This window comes from Amborella trichopoda, chromosome 11, assembly GCF_054954075.1.
Source record: "Amborella trichopoda isolate Santa Cruz 75 chromosome 11, AtrichopodaSantaCruz75HAP2 v2.0, whole genome shotgun sequence".
Lineage (NCBI taxonomy): Eukaryota > Viridiplantae > Streptophyta > Magnoliopsida > Amborellales > Amborellaceae > Amborella > Amborella trichopoda.
Genome location: NC_142346.1, coordinates 1,661,447 through 1,673,803, shown reverse-complemented (window position 1 = coordinate 1,673,803; position 12,357 = coordinate 1,661,447). Strand labels below are relative to the sequence as shown.

General features: G+C 32.3%; 1 protein-coding gene across 1 annotated transcript; it reads left to right on the top strand.

The window, feature by feature from the left end:
- Positions 1–7,901: 7,901 nt before the first annotated feature.
- Positions 7,902–11,757, top strand: LOC18441395 (stress-response A/B barrel domain-containing protein At5g22580). The gene is made up of 2 exons (XM_006851558.4): positions 7,902–8,027; positions 11,415–11,757. The coding sequence occupies exons 1-2, from the start codon at positions 7,903–7,905 to the stop codon at positions 11,623–11,625; spliced, it is 336 nt and encodes a 111-aa protein (XP_006851621.1). The 5' UTR covers position 7,902; the 3' UTR covers positions 11,626–11,757.
- Positions 11,758–12,357: the final 600 nt, after the last annotated feature.

The following is a 12,357-nucleotide window of genomic DNA, read 5'->3' as shown; positions in this document are numbered from 1 at the left end:
TGGATCTGTAATTGAAATTTGATTTCACCTTTTAGGCTAACGTATTGTGAATGATTCAATATTGGAGATTTTTTGTCCATATATGTTCGTTTGTACATAGATTGTATTTATCACAATAACAACACTTGTGGTAAGAAGAAAAAATTATACTAAATGAGAAATATACCTAATTTAGTTTAGAAAGGCTAATGAGAAAAGGAGAATGAATGATTAGAGAGTACACCAGGTCTTTCTTTAATCCGGGATAGAGGGACTTGAACCCTCATGATTTATAAAGTCGGCGGATTTTCTAACATTTGGAAACTAGTTCCTAAACAGGCAGAGATTTTCTGATGGAGGGGTAATGCCTCTCCTTATTTTTGACACAAGATACATATAACACTTTTTTCTATGAGAAATTAGATGCGGAAAATGGTTTGACAGGACTGTAGCCCTATCAAATTAAGTAAAGCCTCACCTCATAACTTATTGAAAATTGTAAATCGATCATCTTGGTTTGAACATTATGGTTGTGAAGAAAAGTAAGATTTCAAGTTCGAAAAATGTCATATATTGTAAAAAATTATCTAGACCGTCTATTTTTCCCTAATAATAAGTGTTCATAGATTTGCAAGATCTATACATTTTCTAGTTTCAAATTTTAATGCTGGTGTTGAAAATTGATTTTATAGCCATCATGAAGATATCCGCTGCTGAAAGTGCTTTCCGGATGAGGATTTGAGATGAGGCTTTATTTTGTTTTCATAAAACCTAGGCTTTATAAAAACTTCATCCATTACATGCACGCAGTGTAAAGTTTGCATGGTTTCTTTGAGGGAAAAAACCTTTGAAAGATATAAATTATTGTGGAAGTGAGTAATGGATCATTTAAATTGCTTTTATCGGGTCATCACATAGTGATATCCATTTTCAAATCAAATAAATATTATAGCGATTATATATTATAAAATCATTTAATTTTAGTACAAAGAGGTCAAAATAACTTTTAGCTATTTGATGTAAAATCTGATAACTTAAATGCGTCACATAGTTTGAAAAATTTTATTTCAAAATTTATGCGTTGGAGTCAATGACGCAGCCCTGGCCACCCAATTTTAGATCTAGGGGTCGGGAATGATTGTGACTTTTTTATTTTAAAAGTAAATAGTTTTATTTATACCTTTCCATATCTTTGTGAAAAATGCTGTTGGTTTCTAATTGTACATCTATTTTTTGACTACGTAGTGATTACAATGTTAAGGATACACCACTCATTTTCATAACAATATATCTATCTGCCATGTTATAATGAGGTAGCTATCCTTTATGAAAAAAGTTTATATAAGGGTGAGGCTCTAAACAATTAAATTAAGGCACACCTCAACAATTCCCTAGAAGAGGTTATTTCGATGCCCCAAAAATCTTTAAATCGATCATCTCGATCTCAATATGTATGGACATGAGAAAAAATGGATTTCAAGTCTTGAAAATAGTGCATCCTGTAATACATTTAATGGACCGTTGATTTTCAAGATTTCCAAGTGGTCATAGATATACTGATCTATACTATTTTTGAAGTTTTAAATTTTATGATTAGAAATAAAAACAAATTTTTAGGCCATAACAAAGATTTTCGGTACAGAAACAATATCTTCCGACACTATTTAAAGGAGCGACTAACTTTCATTGTTTAGGGCCTTAGCCTTATACAAATCACTCAAGTCTTTTAATGGTCACAATTATTCTCACTCATTAGATGTCAAATTGGATGGTTTGAGGTGAATCACGAGGTCCGAGAAGTTTTTGTTTGAAAGTTTGTGTGTATTCAATGACACTCTTACAACTACCCATTTTGAAATTTAAGGGGCAAGAATGATTGTGACCTTCATGTACAAAAGATAAATGGTCTTTTTGCAGGCAATCCCATATATTTATATGTAAGGAAAAGTTTTGTGTAGTCCACATACTCGTGCATCTGTCTTATTTTTGAAGGGTTTTAGGATCCAGAACGCGTTCTAAATTACTGTAAATCCATTTCTCTCTTAGACATGATTTGGAGTAAGAATCAAAATAAATTGTCCAAAACATAAAATACAAAATGGACCATTTTTAAGTTCATTATTGATCATTTCTTTACAGAATTATGATTTGATGGTCAAGATGATAGACCTGTAAATCTTTAGATCATCAATTTATCTCTTAGATAGATTTTGGAAGGTGGATGCACTGAAATAGGTGTGTCTGGGGACACACTAAAGCTGCCCCTATTGGAATAATCGTAAGTTGCAATATTTGTTACCGGTTAACATTCCCGAGGACTATTTTGACATTTACTTATTGATGAGTGTTTTTTATAGATGTGGCAGTGGCCTTGTACCTAGACCCGACCCGGGACTTTAATGACCGGACCTGACCTTGGTCCGGGTATGGGTTTAAAAATTTGACCCAACTGGTCGGGTCCGAGTTCAGGATCAGGTCCATGTAGAACCTCCCCGGACCTGACTCGAATAGTGTTAATATTTAAATAATATTTTAATTTTATTTAAATAAATATAACTTAGTTATAATAGTTAACTAATGAAAAAGTTTATATAGAGAGGCTCTAAACAATCAAACAAGAGCCCAACTAATAAATTTCGTTAGAAGAGGTTGTTTTGATACGCAAATATCGTCAAATTGATCATCTCGACATCAAGATGCATAGACATGAGAAAACAATGGATTTCAAGTTTTGAAAATAGTGCATCTTGTAATGCATTTTGGAATGCCAATTTTTCAAGATTTTTAAGTTTTCATAGATCAGCTCGATCTACACTATTTTTGAAGCTTTGAATTTTATAATTAAAGATGAAAATATATGATAAGGCTATCACATAAATTTCTAATATTGAAACTATATTTCTCGATACTATTTGAAAGCATGCTTCATGTTGATTGTTTAGAGCCTAGGCTCTATACAAACCGCACCCTTTAAATAATACATGTATATATTTAACATAATATATATATATATATATATATATATATATATATATATATATATATATATATATATATATATATATATATATATATATAATTTTTTTTTGGAAGATTTGTGCTCATTTAATATAAATCAATGAAAATTTTGGTTTTCTGTTTTAAAATTTGGAAAGTATAAAATCAATTTATTGAACCATTTTTCGACCAGGGGACCATGCAAGAATCCAATGCTATGTTTAATTATTCTCGTTAGAAATAATGCCCAAAGAGACCATCTCCAGTATAGAAACACACGTTGTGTCCCGGAGAGAGAGAGAGATTGTTTCAATTTGCAGTGGAATCAGAGAACCCGACACCGGCAAATTCTGTGAGGACAGGCAAAAAGCCAAAAGTTTGAAGAGAGAAAAAAGGGGACGAACCCGACACCGGCAAATTCTGTGAGGACAGGCAAAAAGCCAAGAGTTTGAAGAGAGAGAAAAGGGGGAAGCATCTTGATGACACTTCTGAAAATGTAAGAGAAAAAGGTCAATTATTTTCCAACATATCATGACACACCTTATGATTATCATTTATTTGAAATTGTTTTAGTAAAAATTCTTTCTCAAATTAACTGGTGGGCTCTACGTCTACTTTGAAGATGGAGCTGCCGGACCACAGCCCACCCAGAAAACTGATTTTGTATAGTAAATACAGCCGCACAAAGCCGACAGAAACCTCTTGTTTCTGGTAAGAAACTTCAGCATTGTCCTCAATTTTTTTATTCAGGATGAGATCACATGTGAAGTGAACTCGTTATATGCAAGTTATCCATGTTTCATACATTGTCAAAGTATTGCATGGGTGATTCATAGTTATGAGTAAGAAGAAGTCTCCCAGACATTTGGCGAGAGATATGTACGATAGAACGCTAATTAATATACAAACAATTAATAGAGAGACGAGTGTGTTTTCAGTGACAATAAGTCTACATCAGGGTCAACATTGAGCACATATCTCTTTGTCTTAGTTATAGACGATTTAATTAGGCACCTACAAGATGAGGTATGGTAGTGCATGTTGCTTGCAGATGATATAGTTTTGATCAATGAGATCCGAAACGACATCAACACAAAGTTAGAACATTGAAAGGATGCTCTAGAATCTAAAGGTCTTAAAATTAGCCGGATTAAGACATAGTATATGGAATGCAAATTTAGTAATAATAAAAATAGAGACAATGAAGTAGTTAATATTAATAGTTAAAAAATATAAAAAAGACCGCAATTTTGACATCTTGGATCAATAATCTAGAAAATTAGAAATATTGAGAAAGATGTAGTACACAAAATTAGAGCTGAGTGGGCGAAGTGGTGATGTGTAACCAGAGTTTTATATGATTGTTGCATACTAATGAAGTTGAAGAGCAAGTTCTATGCGACGGCTGTGAGACTAGCTTTGTTTTATGACGCAGAATGTTAGGCAGTCAAATATAATATACCCATAGAATGAATATAACTGAGATGAGGATGTTGAGATGGATGACAAGATAAAAAGGGATAGAATTTGAAATGAATCCATTTAGAAAAATTAGGTGTGGTACCAATAGACGATAATATGAAAGATAGTAGACTTAAATGAGTTGGCCATATGTGGTGTAGACCCAGTACAACAATTGTTAGGAGGTGCGAGTTAGTTTAAATAGAAGTATAAAAAAAAGCAAGGGTTGACTCAAAAGGATATGGTAGACAAGTTCTATAGAACAATTGTAAGACCGATTTTACTTATGGAGCGGAATGCTGAGCGGTTAATAAGCAATATACTTCTAGGATGGGTGTATTTGAGATGAGGAGTTGAGATGGATGCGTGACAAAACAAAGAAATGATATAATTTGAAATGATTACGTTCGGAGGAACTTAGTTGTGACACTAATAGGCCATAAAAAAAGAGAAAGTAGATTTAGGTGGGCTGACCATGTATAGCATAGATCCAGTATGGCACATGTTAAGAAATGTGAGTCGATTCAAGTGGAAGGTTAAAAAAAAAAAAAAAAAAGATAGCCCCCAAAAGATGTAGTTGGAAGTAGTAAAAAAATATATGATAACTTATCACAAGGTAAGATATTTAATAGAGTAAGATGAAAGATCAAGATTTATGTAACTGATTCCAAACAACTTGAAAAAAATTTATGACGAAGTACGCATACAAATACGTAAGCGTAAATGTTGTACGATCTTATCCCGATCCTGGCAAAGGCATGTGCGATGCATTTCATATTGTTTTGATTATGGTAAAAGACAAAAATACTAGTGCTCCAAAAACCGAATCCCTAAAGTTTAGGGACGGTCGATTAGGTTTCGGAAAAAGACAAAAGATAATCTTTTTTTATGTGATATAAAAAAGAGTATTTAATTATAAGTTTGGACAAAGATGAATTTACTCATCAAAAAGAGTGTCTCCATTTCCAATGGGATTTCCAATTTAATTTCCAATAATACTTATCAAATGAAGAGATAGAGATTGAATTGATTTCTCCCTCTATCCATGAGGTCCTACTTTAGTTTGATTATATGTGTCCATACTCTTACCTGTAATTTAATATATGGAGAATAGATTATATTTGTAGTTATGGCGATTTTCATCGTCAATTTTCAACGGCTAAAGATCGAGGCAACTGCTTCTCATTGTCCACTTTAGCGGATAGACAGACCATCTTCACCATCCATCATGGAGAACTAATAGTAGAGACCACACATAGTATATAAGTAGTATACTACATGTTTTTTTAGGGTAAGTAGTATACTACCTATATAAATACTATACTATATGTTTTTTTTAGGGTAAATAGTATACTACCTGTTGTTGACCAAAAGATCTAACTTTTATTCTATTGCATACGGCCTTTTTCTTCTAATTTCTAAATCAATTCAAATGAAAACTGAAACAAGAGACATCGCTTGTCCACACGTATGTGGACCTACGTGCAAATCAGGGCACTATATCTATATATGGACTTTGGGAACACCTCGTACCATACACGTGTGAATGAGATTTGTTTGCTTGTGGATCATTATTTATTTGGTTCTCACATGTGAGAAAAAGATAGACAAGTGAAAAGTGGCAGTCCTTGGCATCTTGGATGAGTTGGGTGGACCCTACCTCTTGGGCCATGCCATCCTTTTTTAATTCCAATGAATCGAGACCGTTCAAATTAGATGATAATATGGACGCCTCACACGTGTAGGATGCTCCTGGAGCATATTATATACCTACTCCTAGGTAGAATTTTACATGAGGGAGTAGATGTGCAACATGCTCTCCTGTGACCAATAAACTTTAGAAGCTCATCGTATATTTGTAGTTTTTTTTATATAATTAATATATAAAGGTACGGTATGTATAGGGCCTAGGCTCTAAACAATCAAATTTGAGCCTACCTTCAAATACTGTCGAAAAATGTGGTTTCAATATTGAAAATCTTTGTGATAGGCTTAAATTGTATTTTCATCTTTATTTATAAAATTTACAACTTAAAAAATAGTGTAGATCGAGAGATCTATGAAAACTTGAAAATCTTGAAATTGACGGTCCAAAAATACATTACAAAATATACTATTTAAAAAACTTGAAATCCATTTTTTTCTCATGTCCATGCATCTTGATGTCGAGATGAACAATTTGAAGACATTTCGGCATCAAAATAACTTCTTCTAATGAAAATTTTGAGGTAGGATCTAATTTGATTGTTTAGAGCCTCAACTCTATATAAACTTTTCCCGTATATATAAAAGTGAGATTGTCTACAAAAGAAACTATTTATCTTTATTATAAGAATTTATTACAAGGAAGTCACAACTATTCTCACTCATTAGATGTCAAATTGGATGATTTAAGATCAGTCACGAAGTTCAAATTTTTTTTGGAGAACTTTGTGTGTATTCCGTGATACTCTAACAACCACCCATTTTGAAATTTAAGGGATAAGAGTGATTGCAATCTCTTTGTACAAAAGATAAATGATATCTTTGTAGACGATTCCTATAAAAGCTATGCTAATCATGAGATTTAGACCCAAAACTTTATTCAAAGAAGTGGCACATGCTACTAACTTTAAAAGAATCTTTTTGTGACAAATAATCTAAAATTGATTTTCAATAATAACATGTTTATGTTTATTTAAATACCAATAAATCTTACTGACTTGTTCTAAGAGTATATCGCTCTATATGTATCAGTTAATGTAAAAATTTGAAAAAATTATTTATTAGATGACTTGTAGTGTTTCACAAAGTTTGAGATTTTATTTTTTTATTTTTTTTATTTCAACTTTGAATCTAACCAATTACACTTTTACGATCATTTATTTTGAAATTTTAAGAATAATAATGATTGTGACCTCTTTATATAAAAAATAAATTGTTTCTTTATATATTTTACCGTTTTAAGAAATTGAGATAAAAGAAGATGGATGCAAGGCCAAACCACATTCACATAATTGTATATAGGTACACTGTTTGGAAGGTCCAAAAGTTACTTTGCACTCAGTTGCTTTATTGGTAATGTAAATAATCCCCATAATGCAAGGTACAAAAAAGCTTGTTTTTCATCTCTCTCTCTCTCTCTCTCTCTCTCTCTTCTCTTTAGTGTGTAGAAGTGCATATGGGCAATTATTGAGAGTTGGATCCAGTTTCTATTTCAGTGAATCTCACCAAAATTTCAGTTTTGCCAAGCAAAATTTATTCCTATCATGAAATGAGTAGCGATGAAATGGCATCATTGATGTTTCTTCCTTTTATTGCCCATTTATTTTGAGGGCATCTTGGGGCTTAAAAAGTAAATCGCAATTCAGCAATTTCCGAAGTAACCCAGGGCATTTTTGTAAAAATCTCTCTACTTCCAACTGATAAATAGTGTATATATTTGTGAAGCTATTGAGGCAAAGAAGGGAAAGAAGTTTCGGAGAGATGGGTGGTGGTGATATGAAGCATTTGGTTTTGGTGAAGTTCAAAGAGGCCATCTCTGTTCAAGAAATTATTGAAGGCATGGAACGCCTGGCCTCTGAGGTGGAATATGTAAAGGCTTTTGAATGGTGAACCAATTAACTTCTTCTCTTGCCATTTTTAATAATATTGATTTTAGTTGAATGTTTTTTACTTGTTTTTTTGTTGCTCTTGTTGTGACTTTTACCCCCATTACTTATATGGCCAATTTATATTGTTCTTTCTCTATCTCTCTTTCTCTCTCTATATATATATATATGGGTGCAGTTAGCATACTGATGCATCTGTAGCTGTAGAGGTAAGGTGCACTTTCAAATTTTATCAAGGTATATAATTTTGATGTAAAATGTTCTTAGGATTATCTCAAAATCTATTTTTATATCTAATTATAAAAATTTAAATTTTAAAAATGGTTAAAATCAATTAGATCTATAAACATATGAAAAGCTTGAAAATGGACAGTGTAGATAATATGTTGTAAAATGCACTATCTCTAAGACTTAAAATCTTTTTATTTTTTATGGTCATACATCTCGATGTCGAGATGATCAATCAAAGGGTTTTTCAACATTAAAACTACCTTTTCCGATGGATTTTTGAGGTGCATCAATAGTTCTACATATAAGGTTGCAACATTATATAAACTTTTGAGGTGCATCATATATATATATATATATATATATATATATATATATATATATATATATATATATATATATATATATATATATATATATATATATATATATATATGCGAAAGCCAATTTCTTATAACGCACTGCGAAAGCAACTATGAATAAGAATAGATACTTATTTACTTGATTTTTTTCCTAAAACACGGGAAATATGAAAAAAAGAAAGTTTTTCAGTACTTATTCATACTTGGAGATTGAAAAAGCAAATTCCCCTGCTTCTGATCGAGCGGATGGATTCCTGTAGAGTTGGTAGAAAACACACACGCGAGACTTCCAAAATGTTTACTTTGAAAAGTTTATATAAACTTTTGAGGTGCATCATATATATATATATATATATGGGTGCGGTTTGTATAGAGCCTAGTATCTTAACAATCAAATTAGAGCCTACCTTCAAATATTGTTGAGAAGTGTGGTTTCAATATTGAAAATCTTTGTGATAGCCTTAAAATATATTTTCATATTTATTTATAAATTTTAAATTTTCAAAAATAAATTAGATCAACTGATTTATGAAAACTTGAAAATCTTGAAAATTGACGGTCCAAAAGTGCGTTGCAAAATACACTATTTCCAAAACATGAAATCCATTTTTTTTCTCATGTCCATGCATCTTGACATTGACATGACCAATTTGAAGGTATTTGGGCATCAAAACAATCTCTTCTAGTGAAATTCTTGAGGTAAGCTCAAATTTTTTTGTTTAGAGCCCTGGCTCTATATAAAATTTTTCCTATATATATATATATATATATATATATATATATATATAACTCTTTTTAACGCCCATAGGCCAAAGTGTATATGGAGCCGTTGCGGTGCCACATCCTTACTGTTTGCAAAAAATGGACAGCAGTGAGCCTATAGGCAAAATCACTGTACAATTTTGCTCATAAGCGTGTGTGTGTATATATATATATATATATATATTCAAAGGTTATGAATTCCAAATTATGTGTGTCTATGTGTGTCGATTTTATGGGCTGCCTGACTGTCTTATACTACATTATAGGCTAGACGGCCGAGATTGTATGATCTGGATGGCCTATGTTCACTGATACGGGCTGTTTTTTTTCTGTTGTTGTAAAAGGTTAAAATAAAGTTTAGGAATTATAGAAAAAAGTAAGATGGTTGTAAAAAACAAAAAAGGATTTCAAGCTCTAAAAGTAATATATATTGTAACACATGATCTAGATAGTCCATTTCAAGTATTCACAGATCTGCAAGATCTATACCATTTTTTAAGTTACATATTTCATAATCGGTAGTGTACATTGATTTTAGAGTTATCATAGAGATTTCCCATGCGAAAAGTGTTTCCTAGATTAGGTTTTGAAGTGATGCTTTACTTTTCTAGAAATGATGCATATAAAATGGATCGATAGGTCCCATCTAGAAATTCAAGGTGAGATTCACTAGTCCATCTAGATACGTTTACATCTGAAATGGCCGGTTGAGATCTTGGATAACAACTTCCATGCAAGTTACATAGAAAGATGGCATATCATCTCCTCTTAATAGAGTTTATAGTACTGGTATCCATAATTTATGCATGGGTATCCATTTTTAATCATTGTTAATAGTCACATAGTGGACACCTCAATTCATCTTTTCACGAATTGCTCTTGGTTAAATCTCTTTTACAGTCTCCTCACAAAAATTAGACAAAAAGATCCTGTATATAAGGATTTTTTAGACAATAGCTACTTACTAGACAAAAAGATCCTTTGGGGAAAATAGCTACTTATTAGGATTTTTTTCGATCTAAAATTTTAGGATCAACTCTAGAATAGTAGTGTTAAAATTAATAAAATGAGATTTTTTGTTTCTGATGCTTAAATTTGATAGTCGAAAAATTGGATGGTTTATGTTTTTCAATGTTTAATTGAGTCTGATATTTTTCTAGTATCAACTTTTTATGTTGTTGGCCAGGTTAATGAAGTTAAATCCCTCAAATTTGGTGTCCTAAAATAATCCAACATAAGTTTCTAAGGGAGGGGAATTATATGCTCCCCTAGGAGCATATAATCTTTTGACTTATAGAAATATTTTTTCCATGTTAATTATTTATTATTTCATCTCCTTTCTCTTGAATAGTACTAGCCCAATAGCTTTCTAAGAGGTTACTATTGACTGGAGTTCTTGGGGGCAAATTCCCCTACTGCATGTGAACTACACACAATTTTTGTATTTCTATCATTTTCCTTAGCTTCAGTGGCTGGCGTATAAGGGTTGTAGGATCATTGCTGCTAGAACTGGACCGGTCACCGAATTGAAAAAATATTTTATCGGGTTCAGCATTTTGACCATCATCAAACCGGTTGAACTGATGAAAATTAATCAAAACGATAAAATGCATCAGTTAGTTTAAATCACATGAAAATTCGGTTGTTCTCAAGTATTGGTGTATTATTGAAGTGAACCCGTTTATGGTCTTTGACGGTAGCTCACCAATGACCTGCTGTCCCGGTCTAGTTTTGATAACACTGCGAGGATTATGGACAAAAGTCTTAGTTTTACCAAAAGGAAGCACAAACTACAATGTAGGATCTCTTTACATTTCAATTCAATTCAATTCATTTTCTTTTTTGTATTTTCAAAATTTTGGCCATCCAAGTGGTAGAAATCGGACTTAGGATGTAGTCTTGCAATCATCAACAACCAATTAATCAAGTCGAAGCACGATTCCTACGACCTCATTTCATTTATTAAATACAAAAATCTATCAAAATATATTGCTGGTATAAATAAGTTTGTGATCAAATCAATGTGGTTTCACAGGGGACAAGATGTGGGTTCAGAGGAGCTCCTGAGGCAAGGTTTCACTCATGTGTTCATCTTGACATTTGGGAGCCATGAAGATTTTATGGCATATTCATCACATCCTTCTCACTTGGAATTTGCAGGAAAGTTCATGGCTACAATTGAGAAGGTCATAGTGTTTGATTATACTCCTGTTCTCATGAAATCAATGGACGAAAAGCTTGCGTGATTATGAATAAGTGTGTTTCTTATGTGCTTTGATGTTTTAAGAGAGTATAAGGTTGTGCATGTTGTCCTATTTTGTGATCTTGTATCGGGAAAGGCTAATGATATTGGGATTGGGCCTCTGGGCTTAATTGTCTATGGTCTTGAACATAGCGATATACATTTTTTTTTTTTTTAAGATAAAGTCTAATATAAGTGCAATATCACAAGACAATTTCAAGAGAGAATTGATATCAAAGTTTGAGAATTTTGAAGCTACATTTTGGATTCTGCAAAGAAGTTGTATATTTGGAGCTAAAGAAATGGATTGATTAGGGGTTCATTTTGGAGCTTTATTTGGACCCTAAGTGGGAAGTTACATGTCTAATTGATCAATTGTTTCCTTTAATAATGGGAGTACTTTGGTTGTATTTAAAATTCCTTGCTTCATTTCCCTCACTCTTTGGCTCTTATCTCTACTTATTATACTTATTAGTCCTAATTTATAGGAGTGGCTTTTCTAAGTGTCTCTAGAAACCACATAATTTACCTATGTTTGTAGCCATCTGATCCTAAAGAATGAATTAATGATTGCAATAGAGCCAACAACATCACAAAATACTGCTAGTTGTAATGCTGTTTTCGCCGTACTCTCAATTATCTCATCCTGATTGAAATGTTGCATGCATCAAGACCAGTGTTCGACAAATCGAACCGGATCCAGAAACCGGCCAAGGGCTGGGTCGGAGTAACTTGG